Here is an 18,538-nt window from a genome sequence, read left to right on the forward strand (position 1 = left end):
CAGGGGGTGCCGGTGCCGGTCGGTGTGGAGTCGGTGTGGAGGTTATATACAGGGGTGCCGGGGGGACAGTCGGTGTGGAGGTTATATACAGGGGGTGCCGGTACCGAGTCGGTGTGGAGGTTATATACAGGGGGTGCCGGTACCGAGTCGGTGTGGAGGTTATATACAGGGGGTGCCGGTACCGAGTCGGTGTGGAGGTTATATACAGGGGGTGCCGGTGGTCGGTGTGGAGGCTATATACAGGGTGCCGGTGGTGGAGGCTATATACAGGGGGTGCCGGTACCGAGTCGGTGTGGAGGCTATATACAGGGGGTGCCGGTGCCGAGTCGGTGTGGAGGCTAGGGGGTGCCGGTACCGAGTCGGTGTGGAGGCTATATACAGGGGGTGCCGGTACCGAGTCGGTGTGGAGGCTATATACAGGGGGTGCCGGTACCGAGTCGGTGTGGAGGCTATATACAGGGGGTGCCGGTACCGAGTCGGTGTGGAGGCTATATACAGGGGGTGCCGGTACCCAGTCGGTGTGGAGGCTATATACAGGGGTGCCGGTACAGTCGGTGTGGAGGCTATATACAGGGGGTGCCGGTACCAGAGTCGGTGTGGAGGCTATATACAGGGGGTGCCGGTGTCGGTGTGGAGGCTATATACAGGGGGTGCCGGTAGTCGGTGTGGAGGCTATATACAGGGGGTGCCGCCGGTGTGGAGGCTATATACAGGGGGTGCCGGTACCGAGTCGGTGTGGAGGCTATATACAGGGGGTGCCGGTACCGTCGGTGTGGAGGCTATATACAGGGGGTGCCGGTACCGTCGGTGTGGAGGCTATATACAGGGGGTGCCGGTACCGAGTCGGTGTGGAGGCTATATACAGGGGTGCCGGTGTCGGTGTGGAGGCTATATACAGGGGGTGCCGGTGCCGAGTCGGTGTGGAGGCTATATACAGGGGGTGCCGGTACGTCGGTGTGGAGGCTATATACAGGGGGTGCCGGTACCGAGTCGGTGTGGAGGCTATATACAGGGGGTGCCGGTGCGGTGTGGAGGCTATATACAGGGGGTGCCGGTAGTCGGTGTGGAGGCTATATACAGGGGTGCCGGTACAGTCGGTGTGGAGGCTATATACAGGGGTGCCGGTGTCGGTGTGGAGGCTATATACAGGGGGTGCCGGTCGGTGTGGAGGCTATATACAGGGGGTGCCGGTGAGTGGTGTGGAGGCTTATACAGGGGTGCCGGTGCCGAGTCGGTGTGGAGGTTATATACAGGGGTGCTATATACAGGTACCAGTCGGTGTGGAGGTTATATACAGGGGGTGCCGGTACCGAGTCGGTGTGGAGGTTATATACAGGGGGTGCCGGTACCGAGTCGGTGTGGAGGTTATATTCAGGGGTGGAGGTTATATTCAGGGGGTGCCGGTACAGAGTCGGTGTCGAGGTTATATTCAGGGGGTGCCGGTACCGAGTCGGTGTCGAGGTTATATTCAGGGGGTACCGGTACCGAGTCGGTGTGGAGGTTATATACAGGGGGTACCGGTACACAGAGTCAGTGTGGAGGCTAGAGTCAATGTGGAGGCTATATACAGGGGGTACCGGTACAGAGTCAATGGGGGTGGAGGTCTGTCGAGGTTATATTCAGGGGGTACCGGTACAGAGTCAGGTTATGTGGAGAGTCTGTGGAGGCTATATACAGGGGAGTAATGTGGAGACTATATACAGGGGGTACAGAGTCAATGTGGAGGCTATATACAGGGGGTACCGGTACAGAGTCAATGTGGAGGCTATATACATGGGGTCAATGTGGAGGCTATATACATGGGGTACAGAGTCAATGTGGAGGCTATATACAGGGGGTACCGGTACAGAGTCAATGTGGAGGCTATATACATGAGGTACCGGTACAGAGTCAATGTGAAGGTTATATACAGGGGGTACCGGTACAGAGTCAATGTGAAAAGTCTATGACTTGGGTGGCTGGAGTCTTTGACATTTTTTAGGGCCTTCCTCTGACACCTCCTAATATAGAGGTCCTGGATGGTAGGAAGTTTGGCCCCAGTGATGTACTGGCCCATTCGCACTACCCTCTGTAGTACCTTGCGGTCGGAGGCCGAGCAGTTGCCATACCAGGCAGTGATGCACTCGATGTTGCAGCTGTATAACCTTTTGAGGATCTGGGGACCCATGCCAAATCTTTTTAGTTTCCTGAGTGGGAAAAGGTGTTGTCGTGCCCTCTTCACGACTATCTTGGTGCGTTTGGACCATAATAGTTTGTTGGTGATGTGGAAACCAAGGAACTTGAAACTCTCGACCCGCTCCACTACAGCCCCGTTGATGAGAATGGGGCATGCTTGGTCCTCCTTTTCCTGTAGTCCACCATCATCTCCTTTGTCTTGATCATGTTGAGGGAGAGGTTGTTGTCCTGGCACCACCCGGCCAGGTCTCTGACCTCCTCCCTATGAGCTGTCTCATCGTTGTCGGTGATCAGGCCTACCACTGTTGTGTCGTCAGCAAACTTAATGATGGTGTTGGAGTCGTGCCTGGCCATGCAGTCATGGGTGAACAGGGAGTACAGGAGGGGACTGAGCACGCAGCCATGAGGGGCCCCTGTGTTGAGGATCAGTGTTGTTTGATGTGTTCTTCCCTACCCTTACCAGCTGGGGACGGCCCATCGGGAAGTCCAGGATCTAGTTGCAGAGGGAGGTGTTTAGTCCCAGGGTCCTTAGCTTATTGATGAGCTTTGAGGGCACTATGGTGTTGAACGCTGAGTTAACAACATTCTCAGTACAACACAACTAACATGGAGCCCGGTTGAATATAACTGAAGTTGCTGCAGGTCCATGCAGTAAGTGGCAGTATTGTGAGGGAAGAAGAAGCTTGATAAATGTCGTTGGAGAATACCTTTACATTTCTCTGAACTGTTTTAATTCTCTTCAGTGGGTCTGAAAGTAAAGGGGCTGAATAATTTTGCACGCCCAATTTTTCAGTTTTTGATTTGTTAAAAAAAGTTTGAAATATCCAATAAATGTCGTTCCACTTCATGATTGTGTCCCACTTGTTGTTGATTCTTCACAAAAAAATACAGTTTTATATCTTTATGTTTGAAGCCTGAAATGTGGCAAAAGGTCGCAAAGTTCAAGGGGGCCGAATACTTTCGCAAGGCACTGTATGTAGCAGTATGTCTCTGTGTGTGTAGGAGAACCAGACGTTGACTCTCTCTGTGTGTGTAGGAGAACCAGACGTTGACTCTCTCTGTGTGTGTAGGAGAACCAGACGTTGACTCTCTCTGTGTGTGTAGGAGAACCAGACGTTGACTCTCTCTGTGTGTGTAGGAGAACCAGACGTTGACTCTCTCTGTGTCTGTAGGAGAACCAGAACTTGTTTGGGTCCAGCCTGGTGGCACTGAAGGAGGAAGACATGGATCTGAGTCAGGCTCTCTGTCTCCCTGTGTCTGTCCCTGAGATACTGCAGGCCAACCAGCTGCAGCCTGTGACTAACAACACCCCTGAGGTGCGTTCAACAAGGCTTTCATTTTCGGTGAACATGTTACTGTAGTGACAGTTTTAGTTGGACTGAAAATGTTAGTGGAAAATCAAATGGCTAATTACTGTAAGGATTAATGTAGCATTTTAGTAGCAATAACCAAACTACAAATTACTTTGATATTCCTACTACATGTAATAGAAATGTCTCTGTCGAACTGTCCCAGGAAGGGGTTCGGTTCTTTGTGGTGGACTGTCGACCTGCTGAGCAGTACAACGCTGGACACCTCTCTACTGCCTTCCACCTGGACTCAGACTTGGTGAGACCTTGGGGGGACTGGAGACTAGGGAGGGGGAGAGGCGAGAGATGGGGAGAGGGGAGGGGGGCTGTAGAGGAGAATGGGGAGAGGCGAATGGGGAGACTGGGGAGAATGGGGAGGGGGACTGTAGAGGAGAATGGGGAGGGGGGACTGTAGAGGAGAATGGGGAGGGGGACTGGGGAGGGGGACTGTAGAGGAGAATGGGGAGGGGGACTGTAGAGGAGAATGGGGAGGGGGACTGGGGAGGGGGACTGTAGAGGAGAATGGGGAGGGGGGACTGTAGAGGAGAAGGGGGACTGGGGAGAGTGGGGAGGGGGACTGTAGAGGAGAGTGGGGAGGGGGACTGTAGAGGAGAATGGGGAGGGGGGACTGAGGAGAGTGGGAGGGGGGACTGTAGAGGAGAATGGGGAGGGGGACTGTAGAGGAGAGAATGGGGAGGGGGGACTGTAGAGGAGAATGGGGAGGGGGACTGTAGAGAATGGGGAGACTGTATGGGGAGGGGGACTGTAGAGGAGAATGGGGAGGGGGGACTGTAGAGGAGAGTGGGGAGGGGGACTGTAGAGGAGAGTGGGGAGGGGGACGGTAGAGGAGAGGGGGAGGGGGACGGTAGAGGGAGGGGGACGGTAGAGGAGAGTGGGGAGGGGGACGAGGAGAGGGGGGAGGGGGACTGTAGAGGAGAGTGGGGAGGGGGACTGTAGAGGAGAATGGGGAGGGGGACTAGAGGAGAGTGGGGAGAGGAGAGGAGAGTGGGGAGGGGAGGGGGACTGTAGAGGAGAATGGGGGGGGGAGGGGGAATGGGGACTAGAGGAGAAGGGGGACTGGGGAGGGGGAGGGGGACTGTAGAGGAGAATGGGGAGGGGGGAGGGGGACTGTAGAGGAGAGTGGGGAGGGGGACTGTAGAGGAGAGTGGGGAGGGGGACTGTAGAGGAGAGTGGGGAGGGGGGGGACTGTAGAGGAGAGTGGGAGGGGGGACTAGAGAAGAGTGGGGAGAGGGGGACGGTAGAGGAGAGTGGGGAGGGGGGAGGAGAGTGGGGAGGGGGACGGTAGAGGAGAGTGGGGAGAGGGGAGAGAGGAGAGTGGGGAGGGGGACGGTAGAGGAGAGTGGGGAGGGGGACGGTAGAGGAGAATGGGGAGGGGGACTGTAGAGGAGAGGGGGACTGGGGAGGAGAGTGGGGGGGGACTGTAGAGGAGAATGGGGAGGGGGACGGTAGAGGAGAATGGGGAGGGGGGGACGGTAGAGGAGAGGAAACGGAAAGGTATGGAACAGTGGAGAAGAATAGGGCGAGGAGCCAGTAGAGGAGAGGAGGGAGAGGAGCCAGTAGAGGAGAGTGGAGAAGGAATAGGGCGGGAGCCAGTAGGGAGAGGAGGGGAGAGTGAGGAGAGAGGGGGAGCCAGTAGAGGAGAGTAGGAGGAGCAGTAGAGGAGAGTAGGGCGAGGAGCCAGTAGAGGAGAGTAGGGCGAGGAGCCAGTAGAGGAGAGGAGGGAGAGGAGCCAGTAGAGGAGAATAGGGAGAGGAGCCAGTAGAGGAGAGGAGGGAGAGGAGCCAGTAGAGGAGAGTAGGGAGAGGAGCCAGTAGAGGAGAGTAGGGCGAGGAGCCAGTAGAGGAGAGTAGGGCGAGGAGCCAGTAGAGGAGAATAGGGCGAGGAGCCAGTAGAGGAGAGTAGGGCGAGGAGCCAGTAGAGGAGAGTAGGGAGAGGAGCCAGTAGAGGAGAATAGGGAGAGGAGCCAGTAGAGGAGAATAGGGAGAGGAGCCAGTAGAGGAATAGGGAGAGGAGGGAGGAGAGAGCCAGTAGGAGAGTAGGGAGAGGAGCCAGAGAGGAGAGGAGCCAGTAGAGGAGAGTAGGGCCAGTAGAGGAGCCAGTAGAGGAGAGTAGGGAGAGGAGCCAGTAGAGCCAGTAGAGAGAATAGCACCAGTAGAGGAGAATAGGGAGAGGAGCCAGTGGGCTCTGGTCAAAAGTAGTGCACACTATATAGGGAATAGGGCTCTGGTCAAAGTGTGCACACTATATCGGGAATAGGGTGCCATTTGGAACTCACATTAACCTTTCATCTGTTGCTGTGTGTCTCTAGATGCTGCAGAACCCGTCAGAGTTCAGCCTATCAGTGAAGTCCCTCCTGGAGGCCCAGAAACAGAGTCTAGAGTCTGGCTCCATCGCTAGTGGAGAACACCTCTGCTTCATGGGTTCAGGGAGGGAGGAGGAGGACATGTACATGAACATGGTGCTGGCACACTTCCTACAGGTAGGAGAGTAGTATTTCAAAATAGACAGTGATTCATCCTACATCTTGTTGGGCATTAGATGCATACCTGTTATTACAATTAAACCCTTTTTGTTATAATGCAACCATTTTTTTATTACAATTCAACCAATCTGTCAGTGCTAATGAGGGGTTTTCTCTCACAGAAAAACAAAGAGTACGTCAGTATCGCTAAAGGTGGTTTTATGGGTGAGTGTTACTATTAACATTTTAAACAATTCATATAAATAAATGAATAGACCTACTTATTTTGTCTTGATGGGTGCAAACCTAAATGAAATAGTGTCTATCCTGTCGTGTTGTCCAGCCCTGCAGCAGCACCTAACAGACATCAATGTGGAGGGGCCAGACAACTATGTCCACTGGATAGTCAGCACCTCTGGATCAGCTGAAGTGAGTTCGCTGGAGCTAGTCTGTAGCCACTGTCAAGGGAGGATTACACTGGAGCTAGTCTGTAGCCACTGTCAAGGGAGGATTACACTGGAGCTAGTCTGTAGCCACTGTCAAGGGAGGATTACACTGGAGCTAGTCTGTAGCCACTGTCAAGGGAGGATTACACTGGAGCTAGTCTGTAGCCACTGTCAAGGGAGGATTACACTGAGCTAGTCTGTAGCCACTGTCAAGGGAGGATTACACTGGAGCTAGTCTGTAGCCACTGTCAAGGGAGGATTACACTGGAGCTAGTCTGTAGCCACTGTCAAGGGAGGATTACACTGGAGCTAGTCTGTAGCCACTGTCAAGGGAGGATTACACTGGAGCTAGTCTGTAGCCACTGTCAAGGGAGGATTACACTGGAGCTAGTCTGTAGCCACTGTCAAGGGAGGATTACACTGGAGCTAGTCAGTAGCCACTGTCAAGGGAGGATTACACTGGAGCTAGTCTGTAGCCACTGTCAAGGGAGGATTACACTGGAGCACTGGAGTCTGTAGCCACTGTCAGGGAGGATTACACAGTCTGTCAAGTCAAGGAGGATTACACTGGAGCTAGTCAGCCACTGTCAGGGAGGATTACCACTGTCAAGGGAGGATTACACTGTCTGTAGCCACTGTCAAGGGAGGATTACACTGGAGCTAGTCTGTAGCCACTGTCAAGGGAGGATTACACTGGAGCTAGTCTGTAGCCACTGTCAAGGGAGGATTACACTGGAGCTAGTCTGTAGCCACTGTCAAGGGAGGATTACACTGGAGCTAGTCTGTAGCCACTGTCAAGGGAGGATTACACTGGAACTAGTCTGTAGCCACTGTCACTGGAGCTAGTCTAGTAGCCACTGTCAAGGGAGGATTACACTGGAGCTAGTCACTGGAGCTAGTAGCCACTGTCAAGGGAGGATTACACTGGAGCTAGTTACACTGGAGCTAGCCACTGTCAAGGGAGGATTACACTGGAGCTAGTCAGTAGCCACTGTCAAGGGAGGATTACACTGGAGCTAGTCATAGTAGCCACTGTCAAGGGAGGATTACACTGGAGCTAGTCATGTCAAGGGAGCACTGGAGCTAGTCAAGGGAGGATTACACTGGAGCTAGTCTGTAGCCACTGTCAAGGGAGGATTACACTGGAGCTAGTCATAGTAGCCACTGTCAAGGGAGGATTACACTGGAGCTAGTCTGTAGCCACTGTCAAGGGAGGATTACACTGGAGCTAGTCTGTAGCCACTGTCAAGGGAGGATTACACTGGAGCTAGTCTGTAGCCACTGTCAAGGAGGATTACCTGAGCTAGTCTGTAGCCACTGAGATTACACTGGAGCTAGTCATAGTAGCCACTGTCAAGGGAGGATTACACTGGAGCTAGTCATAGTAGCCACTGTCAAGGGAGGATTACACTGGAGCTAGTCATAGTAGCCACTGTCAAGGGAGGATTACACTGGAGCTAGTAGCACTGGAGGGAGGATTACACTGGAGCTAGTCATAGTAGCCACTGTCAAGGGAGGATTACACTGGAGCTAGTCATAGTAGCCACTGTCAAGGGAGGATTACACTGGAGCTAGTCATAGTAGCCACTGTCAAGGGAGGATTACACTGGAGCTAGTCTGTAGCCACTGTCAAGGGAGGATTACACTGGAGCTAGTCTGTAGCCACTGTCAAGGGAGGATTACACTGGAGCTAGTCTGTCAAGGGAGCACAGCTGTCAGCCACTGGGAGGATTACACTGGAGCTAGTCTGTAGCCACTGTCAAGGGAGGATTACACTGGAGCTAGTCTGTAGCCACTGTCAAGGGAGGATTACACTGGAGCTAGTCTGTAGCCACTGTCAAGGGAGGATTACACTGGAGCTAGTCTGTAGCCACTGTCAAGGGAGGATTACACTGGAGCTAGTCATAGTAGCCACTGTCAAGGGAGGATTACACTGGAGCTAGTCATAGTAGCCACTGTCAAGGGAGGATTACACTGGAGCTAGTCATAGTAGCCACTGTCAAGGGAGGATTACACTGGAGCTAGTCATAGTAGCCACTGTCAAGGGAGGATTACACTGGAGCTAGTCATAGTAGCCACTGTCAAGGGAGGTTTACACTTACACTGGGAGCTGGAGCTCATAGTAGCCACTGTCAAGGGAGGATTACACTGAGCTAGTCATAGTAGCCACTGTCAAGGGAGGATTACACTGGAGCTAGTCATAGTAGCCACTGTCAAGGAGGATTACACTGGCTAGTCATAGTAGCCACTGTCAAGGGAGGATTACACTGGAGCTGTCAAGTAGCCACTGTCAAGGAGGATTACACTGGAGCTAGTCATAGTAGCCACTGTCAAGGGAGGATTACACTGGAGCTAGTCTAGTAGCCACTGTCAAGGGAGAGGATTACACTGGAGCTAGTCATAGTAGCCACTGTCACTGGAGCTAGTCTGTAGCCACTGGAGGATTAGCCACTGTCAAGGGAGGATTAGCAGTCATAGCCACTCACTGGAGTAGCCAGCTGTCAAGGGAGGATTACACTGGAGCTAGTCATAGTAGCCACTGTCAAGGAGGATTACACTGGAGCTTCATAGTAGCCACTGTCAAGGAGCACTAACTAGTCATAGTAGCCACTGTCAAGGGAGGATTACACTGGAGCTAGTCATAGTAGCCACTGTCAAGGGAGGATTACACTGGAGCTAGTCATAGTAGCCACTGTCAAGGGAGGATTACACTGGAGCTAGTCATAGTAGCCACTGTCAAGGATTACACTGAGCTAGATTACACCACCAAGTGGGAGGATTACACTGAGCTAGTCATAGTAGCCACTGTCAAGGAGGATTACACTGGAGCTAGTCATAGTAGCCACTGTCAAGGGAGGATTACACTGGAGCTAGTCATAGTAGCCACTGTCAAGGGAGGATTACACTGGAGCTAACTAGTCCACTAGTAGCTGGAGCTAGTCTGTAGCCACTGTCAAGGGAGGATTACACTGGAGCTAGTCATAGCTTACACTGGAGCTACTGTCAATGGAGGATTACACTGGAGCTAGTCATAGTAGCCACTGTCAAGGGAGGATTACACTGGAGCTAGTCATAGTAGCCACTGTCAAGGGAGGATTACACTGGAGCTAGTCATAGTAGCCACTGTCAAGGGAGGATTACACTGGAGCTAGTCATAGTAGCACTGTCAAGGGAGGATTACACTGGAGCTAGTCATAGTAGCCACTGTCAAGGGAGGATTACACTGGAGCTAGTCATAGTAGCCACTGTCAAGGGAGGATTACACTGGAGCTAGTCATAGTAGCCACTGTCAAGGGAGGATTACACTGGAGCTAGTCATAGTAGCCACTGTCAAGGGAGGATTACACTGGAGCTAGTCATAGTAGCCACTGTCAAGGGAGGATTACACTGCCAGTCATAGTAGCCACTGTCAAGGGAGGATTACACTTAGTCATATCAGCCACTGGGGAGCTAGTAGTCATAGTAGCCACTGTCAAGGATTACACTGAGCTAGTCATTACACTGGAAGGGAGGATTACACTAACCAGTCATAGTAGCCACTGTCAAGGGAGGATTACACTGGAGCTAGTCATAGTAGCCACTGTCAAGGGAGGATTACACTGGAGCTAGTCATAGTAGCCACTGTCAAGGGAGGATTACACTGGAGCTAGTCATATCAGCCACTGTCAAGGGAGGATTACACTGGAACTAGTCATAGTAGCCACTGTCAAGGGAGGATTACACTGGAGCTAGTCATAGTAGCCACTGTCAAGGAGGATTACACTGGAGCTAGTCATGTCAGTAGCCACTGTCAAGGGAGGATTACACTGGAGCTAGTCATAGTAGCCTGTCAAGGGAGGATTACACTGAGCTAGTCATATCAGCCACTGGGGAGGATTACACTGGAGCTAGTCATAGTAGCCACTGTCAAGGGAGGATTACACTGGAGCTAGTCATAGTAGCCACTGTCAAGGGAGGATTACACTGGAGCTAGTCATAGTAGCCACTGTCAAGGGAGGATTACACTGGAGCTAGTCATAGTAGCCACTGTCAAGGGAGGATTACACTGGAACTAGTCATAGTAGCCACTGTCAAGGGAGGATTACACTGGAGCTAGTCATAGTAGCCACTGTCAAGGGAGGATTACACTGGAACTAGTCATAGTAGCCACTGTCAAGGGAGGATTACACTGGAGCTAGTCATAGTTAGCCACTGTCAAGGGAGGATTACACTGGAGCTAGTCATAGTAGCCACTGTCAAGGAGGATTACACTGGAGCTAGTCATAGTAGCCACTGTCAAGGAGGATTACACTGGAGCTAGTCATAGTAGCCACTGTCAAGGGAGGATTACACTGGAGCTAGTCATAGTAGCCACTGTCAAGGGAGGATTACACTGGAGCTAGTCATAGTAGCCACTGTCAAGGAGGATTACACTGAACTAGTCATAGTAGCATAGCCACTGTCAAGGGAGGATTACACTGGAGCTAGTCATAGTAGCCACTGTCAAGGGAGGATTACACTGGAGCTAGTCATAGTAGCCACTGTCAAGGGAGGATTACACTGGAGCTAGTCATAGTAGCCACTGTCAAGGGAGGATTACACTGAGCTAGTCATAGTAGCCACTGTCAAGGGAGGATTACACTGGAGCTAAGTCACTGGAACTAGTAGCCACTGTCAAGGGAGGATTACACTGGAGCTAGTCATAGTAGCCACTGTCAAGGGAGGATTACACTGGAGCTAGTCATAGTAGCCACTGTCAAGGGAGGATTACACCACTGGAGCTAGTCATTACACTAGTAGCCACTGTCAAGGAGGATTACACTGGAGCTAGTCATAGTAGCCACTGTCAAGGGAGGATTACACTGGAGCTAGTCTGTAGCCACTGTCAAGGGAGGATTACACTGGAGCTAGTCATAGTAGCCACTGTCAAGGGAGGATTACACTGGAGCTAGTCATAGTAGCCACTGTCAAGGGAGGATTACACTGAGCCAGTCTGTAGCCACTGTCAAGGGAGGATTACACTGGAGCTAGTCATAGTAGCCACTGTCAAGGGGAGGATTACACTGGAGTCTAGCCACTGTCAAGGGAGATTACACTGGAGCTAGTCCCACTGTCAAGGGAGGATTACACTGGAGCTAGTCATAGTAGCCACTGTCAAGGGAGGATTACACTGGAGCTAGTCATAGTAGCCACTGTCAAGGGAGGATTACACTGGAGCTAGTCATAGTAGCCACTGTTACACTGGGAGGATTTACACTGGAGCTAGTCATAGTAGCCACTGTCAAGGGAGGATTACACTGGAGCTAGTCATAGTAGCCACTGTCAAGGGAGGATTACACTGGAGCTAGTCATAGTAGCCACTGTCAAGGGAGGATTACACTGGAGCTAGTCATATAGCCACTGTCAAGGGAGGATTACACTGGAGTCATAGTACTAGTCAAGGAGGATTACACTGGAGCCAGTCTGTAGCCACTGTCAAGGGAGGATTACACTGGAGCTAGTCATAGTAGCCACTGTCAAGGGAGGATTACACTGGAGCTAGTCATAGTAGCCACTGTCAAGGGAGGATTACACTGGAGCTAGTCATAGTAGCCACTGTCAAGGGAGGATTACACTGGAGCTGGTCATGTAGCCACTGTCAAGGGAGGATTACACTGGAGCTAGTCATAGTAGCCACTGTCAAGGGAGGATTACACTGGAGCTAGTCATAGTAGCCACTGTCAAGGGAGGATTACACTGGAGCTAGTCTGTAGCCACTGTCAAGGGAGGATTACACTGGAGCTAGTCATAGTAGCCACTGTCAAGGGAGGATTACACTGGAGCTAGTCATAGTAGCCACTGTCAAGGGAGGATTACACTGGAGCTAGTCATAGTAGCCACTGTCAAGGGAGGATTACACTGGAGCTAGTCATAGTAGCCACTGGCAAGGGAGGATTACACTGGAGCTAGTCATAGTAGCCACTGTCAAGGGAGGATTACACTGGAGCTAGTCTGTAGCCACTGTCAAGGAGGATTACACTGGAGCTAGTCATAGTAGCCACTGTCAAGGGAGGATTACACTGGAGCTAGTCATATAGCCACTGTCAAGGGAGGATTACACTGGAGCTAGTCATAGTAGCCACTGTCAAGGGAGGATTACACTGGAGCCAGTCTAGTAGCCACTCAAGGAGGATTACACTGGAGCTAGTCATAGTAGCCACTGTCAAGGGAGGATTACACTGGAGCTAGTCATAGTAGCCACTGTCAAGGGAGGATTACACTGGCTAGTCATAGTAGCCACTGTCAAGGGAGGATTACACTGGAGCTAGTCTGTAGCCACTGTCAAGGGAGGATTACACTGGAGAGCTAGTAGCCACTGTCAAGTAGCTAGTCATAGTAGCCACTGTCAAGGAGAGGCTAGTTGTAGCCACTTGTCAGGGGAGGATTAGTCATAGTCATAGTAGCTACTGTCAAGGAGGATTACACTGAGCTAGTCTGTAGTCAAGGAGGATTACACTGGAGCTAGTCATAGTAGCCACTGTCAAGGGAGGATTACACTGGAGCTAGTCTGTAGCCACTGTCAAGGGAGGATTACACTGGAGCTAGTCATAGTAGCCACTGTCAAGGGAGGATTACACTGGAGCCAGTTACACTAGTAGCCACTGTCAAGGGAGGATTACACTGGAGCTAGTCTGTAGCCACTGTCATGGGAGGATTACACTGGAGCTAGTCATAGTAGCCACTGTCAAGGGAGGATTACACTGGAGCTAGTCATAGTAGCCACTGTCAAGGGAGGATTACACTGGAGCCAGTCTGTAGCCACTGTCAAGGGAGGATTACACTGGAGCTAGTCATAGTAGCCACTGTCAAGGGAGGATTACACTGGAGCTAGTCATAGTAGCCACTGTCAAGGGAGGATTACACTGGAGCTAGTCTGTAGCCACTGTCATGGAGGATTACACTGAGCTAGTCATAGTAGCCACTGTCAAGGGAGGATTACACTGGAGCTAGTCATAGTAGCCACTGTCAAGGGAGGATTACACTGAGCTAGTCTGTAGCCACTGTCAAGGGAGGATTACACTGGAGCTAGTCATAGTAGCCACTGTCAAGGGAGGATTACACTGGAGCTAGTCTAGTAGCCACTGTCAAGGGAGGATTACACTGGAGCTAGTCATAGCCACTGTCATGGGAGGATTACACTGAGCTAGTCATAGTAGCCACTGTCAAGGGAGGATTACACTGGAGCTAGTCATAGTAGCCACTGTCAAGGGAGGTTTACACTGGAGCTAGTCATAGTAGCCACTGTCAAGGGAGGATTACACTGGAGCTAGTCATAGTAGCCACTGTCAAGAACACTGGAGCTAGTCATAGTAGCCACTGTCAAGGGAGGATTACACTGGAGCTAGTCATAGTAGCCACTGTCAAGGGAGGATTACACTGGAGCTAGTCATAGTAGCCACTGTCAAGGGAGGATTACACTGGAGCTAGTCAGCCACTAGTAGCCACCACTGTCAAGGGAGGATTACACTGGAGCTAGTCATAGTAGCCACTGTCAAGGGAGGATTACACTGGAGCTAGTCATAGTAGCCACTGTCAAGGGAGGATTACACTGGAGCTAGTCATAGTAGCCACTGTCAAGGAGGATTACACTGGAGCTAGTCATAGTAGCCACTGTCAAGGGAGGATTACACTGGAGCTAGTCATACTGTCAGGGAGGATTACCTGGAGCTGTCAAGGAGGTTTACACTGGAGCTAGTCTGTAGCCACTGTCAAGGGAGGATTACACTGGAGCTAGTCATAGTAGCCACTGTCAAGGGAGGATTACACTGGAGCTAGTCTGTAGCCACTGTCAAGGGAGGATTACACTGGAGCTAGTCATAGTAGCCACTGTCAAGGGAGGATTACACTGGAGCTAGTCTGTAGCCACTGTCAAGGGAGGATTACACTGGAGCTAGTCAGCCACTGTCAAGGGAGGATTACACTGGAGCTAGTCATAGTAGCCACTGTCAAGGGAGGATTACACTGAGCCACTGTCTGTAGCCACTGTCAAGGGAGGATTACACTGGAGCTAGTCTGTAGCCACTGTCAAGGGAGGATTACACTGGAGCTAGTCATAGTAGCCACTGTCAAGGGAGGATTACACTGGAGCTGGTCATAGTAGCCACTGTCAAGGGAGGATTACACGAGCTAGTCATAGTAGCCACTGTCAAAGGAGGATTACACTGGAGCTAGTCATAGTAGCCACTGTCAAGGGAGGTTTACACTGGAGCTAGTCTGTAGCCACTGTCATGGGAGGATTACACTGGAGCTAGTCATAGTAGCCACTGTCAAGGGAGGATTACACTGGAGCTAGTCATAGTAGCCACTGTCAAGGGAGGTTTACACTGGAGCTAGTCTGTAGCCACTGCCAAGGGAGGATTACACTGGAGCTAGTCATAGTAGCCACTGTCAAGGGAGGATTACACTGGAGCTAGTCATAGTAGCCACTGTCAAGGGAGGATTACACTGGAGCTAGTCATAGTAGCCACTGTCAAGGGAGGATTACACTGGAGCTAGTCATAGTAGCCACTGTCAAGGGAGGATTACACTGGAGCTAGTCATAGTAGCCACTGTCAAGGGAGGATTACACTGGAGCTAGTCATAGTAGCCACTGTCAAGGGAGGATTACACTGGAGCTAGTCATAGTAGCCACTGTCAAGGGAGGATTACACTGGAGCTAGTCATAGTAGCCACTGTCAAGGGAGGATTACACTGGAGCTAGTCATAGTAGCCACTGTCAAGGGAGGATTACACTGGAGCTAGTCATAGTAGCCACTGTCAAGGGAGGATTACACTGGAGCTAGTCATAGTAGCCACTGTCAAGGGAGGATTACACTGGAGCTAGTCATATCAGCCACTGTCAAGGGAGGATTACACTGGAACTAGTCATAGTAGCCACTGTCAAGGGAGGATTACACTGGAACTAGTCATAGTAGCCACTGTCAAGGGAGGATTACACTGGAGCTAGTCATCGTAGCCACTGTCAATGGAGGATTACACTGGAGCTAGTCATAGTAGCCACTGTCAAGGGAGGATTACACTGGAGCTAGTCATAGTAGCCACTGTCAAGGGAGAATTACACTGGAACTAGTCATAGTAGCCACTGTCAAGGAGGATTACACTGGAACTAGTCATAGTAGCCACTGTCAAGGGAGGATTACACTGGAGCTAGTCATGGCCACTGTCAATGGAGGATTACACTGGAGCTAGTCATAGCCACTGTCAAGGGAGGATTACACTGGAGCTAGTCATAGTAGCCACTGTCAAGGGAGAATTACACTGGAACTAGTCATAGTAGCCACTGTCAAGGGAGGATTACACTGGAACTAGTCATAGTAGCCACTGTCAAGGGAGGATTACACTGGAGCTAGTCATAGTAGCCACTGTCAAGGGAGGATTACACTGGAGCTAGTCATAGTAGGCACTGTCAAGGGAGGATTACACTGGAGCTAGTCATATCAGCCACTGTCAAGGGAGGATTACACTGGAGCTAGTCATAGTAGCCACTGTCAAGGGAGGATTACACTGGAGCTAGTCATAGTAGCCACTGTCAAGGGAGGATTACACTGGAGCTAGTCATAGTAGCCACTGTCAAGGAGAATTACACTGGAACTAGTCATAGTAGCCACTGTCAAGGGAGGATTACACTGGAGCTAGTCATAGTAGCCACTGTCAAGGGAGGATTACACTGGAGCTAGTCATATCAGCCACTGGCAAGGGAGGATTACACTGGAACTAGTCATAGTAGCCACTGTCAAGGGAGGATTACACTGGAGCTAGTCATCGTAGCCACTGTCAATGGAGGATTACACTGGAGCTAGTCATAGTAGCCACTGTCAAGGGAGGATTACACTGGAGCTAGTCATATCAGCCACTGTCAAGGGAGGATTACACTGGAACTAGTCATAGTAGCCACTGTCAAGGGAGGATTACACTGGAGCTAGTCATAGTAGCCACTGTCAAGGGAGGATTACACTGGAGCTAGTCATATCAGCCACTGTCAAGGGAGGATTACACTGGAACTAGTCATAGTAGCCACTGTCAAGGGAGGATTATACTGGAGCTAGTCATAGTAGCCACTGTCAAGGGAGGATTACACTGGAACTAGTCATAGGAGCCACTGTCAAGGGAGGATTACACTGGAGCTAGTCATAGTAGCCACTGTCAAGGGAGGATTACACTGGAGCTAGTCATAGTAGCCACTGTCAAGGGAGGATTACACTGGAGCTAGTCATAGTAGCCACTGTCCAGGGAGGATTACACTGGCGCTAGTCTGTAGCCACTGTCAAGGGAGGATTACACTGGAGCTAGTTATAGTAGCCACTGTCAAGGGAGGATTACACTGGAGCTAGTCATAGTAGCCACTGTCAAGGGAGGATTACACTGGAGCTAGTCTGTAGCCACTGTCAAGGGAGGATTACACTGGAGCTAGTCATAGTAGCCACTGTCAAGGGAGGATTACACTGGAGCTAGTCTGTAGCCACTGTCAAGGGAGGATTACACTGGAGCTAGTCTGTAGCCACTGTCAAGGGAGGATTACACTGGAGCTAGTCATAGTAGCCACTGTGAAGGGAGGATTACACTGGAGCTAGTCTGTAGCCACTGTCAAGGGAGGATTACACTGGAGCTAGTCTGTAGCCACTGTCAAGGGAGGATTACACTGGAGCTGGTCATAGTAGCCACTGTCAAGGGAGGATTACACGAGCTAGTCATAGTAGCCACTGTCAAGGGAGGATTACACTGGAGCTAGTCATAGTAGCCACTGTCAAGGGAGGTTTACACTGGAGCTAGTCTGTAGCCACTGTCATGGGAGGATTACACTGGAGCTAGTCATAGTAGCCACTGTCAAGGGAGGATTACACTGGAGCTAGTCATAGTAGCCACTGTCAAGGGAGGATTACACTGGAGCTAGTCATAGTAGCCACTGTCAAAGGAGAATTACACTGGAACTAGTCATAGTAGCCACTGTCAAGGGAGGATTACACTGGAGCTAGTCATAGTAGCCACTGTCAAGGGAGGATTACACTGGAGCTAGTCATAGTAGCCACTGTCAAGGGAGAATTACACTGGAACTAGTCATAGTAGCCACTGTCAAGGGAGGATTACACTGGAACTAGTCATAGTAGCCACTGTCAAGGGAGGATTACACTGGAGCTAGTCATAGTAGCCACTGTCAAGGGAGGATTACACTGGAGCTAGTCATAGTAGGCACTGTCAAGGGAGGATTACACTGTAGCTAGTCATATCAGCCACTGTCAAGGGAGGATTACACTGGAGCTAGTCATAGTAGCCACTGTCAAGGGAGGATTACACTGGAGCTAGTCATATCAGCCACTGGCAAGGGAGGATTACACTGGAGCTAGTCATAGTAGCCACTGTCAAGGGAGGATTACACTGGAGCTAGTCATCGTAGCCACTGTCAATGGAGGATTACACTGGAGCTAGTCATAGTAGCCACTGTCAAGGGAGGATTACACTGGAGCTAGTCATATCAGCCACTGTCAAGGGAGGATTACACTGGAACTAGTCATAGTAGCCACTGTCAAGGGAGGATTACACTGGAACTAGTCATAGTAGCCACTGTCAAGGGAGGATTATACTGGAGCTAGTCATAGTAGCCACTGTCAAGGGAGGATTACACTGGAACTAGTCATAGGAGCCACTGTCAAGGGAGGATTACACTGGAGCTAGTCATAGTAGCCACTGTCAAGGGAGGATTACACTGGAGCTAGTCATAGTAGCCACTGTCAAGGGAGGATTACACTGGAGGTAGTCATAGTAGCCACTGTCAAGGGAGGATTACACTGGAGCTAGTCATAGTAGCCACTGTCCAGGGAGGATTACACTGGCGCTAGTCTGTAGCCACTGTCAAGGGAGGATTACACTGGAGCTAGTCATAGTAGCCACTGTCAAGGGAGGATTACACTGGAGCTAGTCTGTAGCCACTGTCAAGGGAGGATTACACTGGAGCTAGTCATAGTAGCCACTGTCAAGGGAGGATTACACTGGAGCTAGTCTGTAGCCACTGTCAAGGGAGGATTACACTGGAGCTAGTCTGTAGCCACTGTCAAGGGAGGATTACACTGGAG

The 18,538-nt window shown here is 51.1% G+C and overlaps 1 protein-coding gene across 1 annotated transcript in view; it reads left to right on the forward strand.

Annotated features, from left to right (window-relative positions):
• tbc1d23 (TBC1 domain family, member 23) overlaps window positions 1-18,538 on the forward strand; it is a gene marked incomplete at its 5' end in the record, with an annotated part of 70,478 nt that overhangs the window by 26,834 nt on the left and 25,106 nt on the right. Inside the window, 5 exons of the mRNA XM_065016172.1 lie at window positions 3,348-3,491; window positions 3,691-3,783; window positions 5,854-6,024; window positions 6,189-6,231; window positions 6,350-6,435. Coding sequence (XP_064872244.1) covers window positions 3,348-3,491; window positions 3,691-3,783; window positions 5,854-6,024; window positions 6,189-6,231; window positions 6,350-6,435 — 537 coding nt within the window. The remainder of the gene's footprint in view (window positions 1-3,347; window positions 3,492-3,690; window positions 3,784-5,853; window positions 6,025-6,188; window positions 6,232-6,349; window positions 6,436-18,538) is intronic.

Source organism: Oncorhynchus nerka, unplaced genomic scaffold (genome assembly GCF_034236695.1).
Source record: "Oncorhynchus nerka isolate Pitt River unplaced genomic scaffold, Oner_Uvic_2.0 unplaced_scaffold_1102, whole genome shotgun sequence".
Classification (NCBI taxonomy): domain Eukaryota; kingdom Metazoa; phylum Chordata; class Actinopteri; order Salmoniformes; family Salmonidae; genus Oncorhynchus; species Oncorhynchus nerka.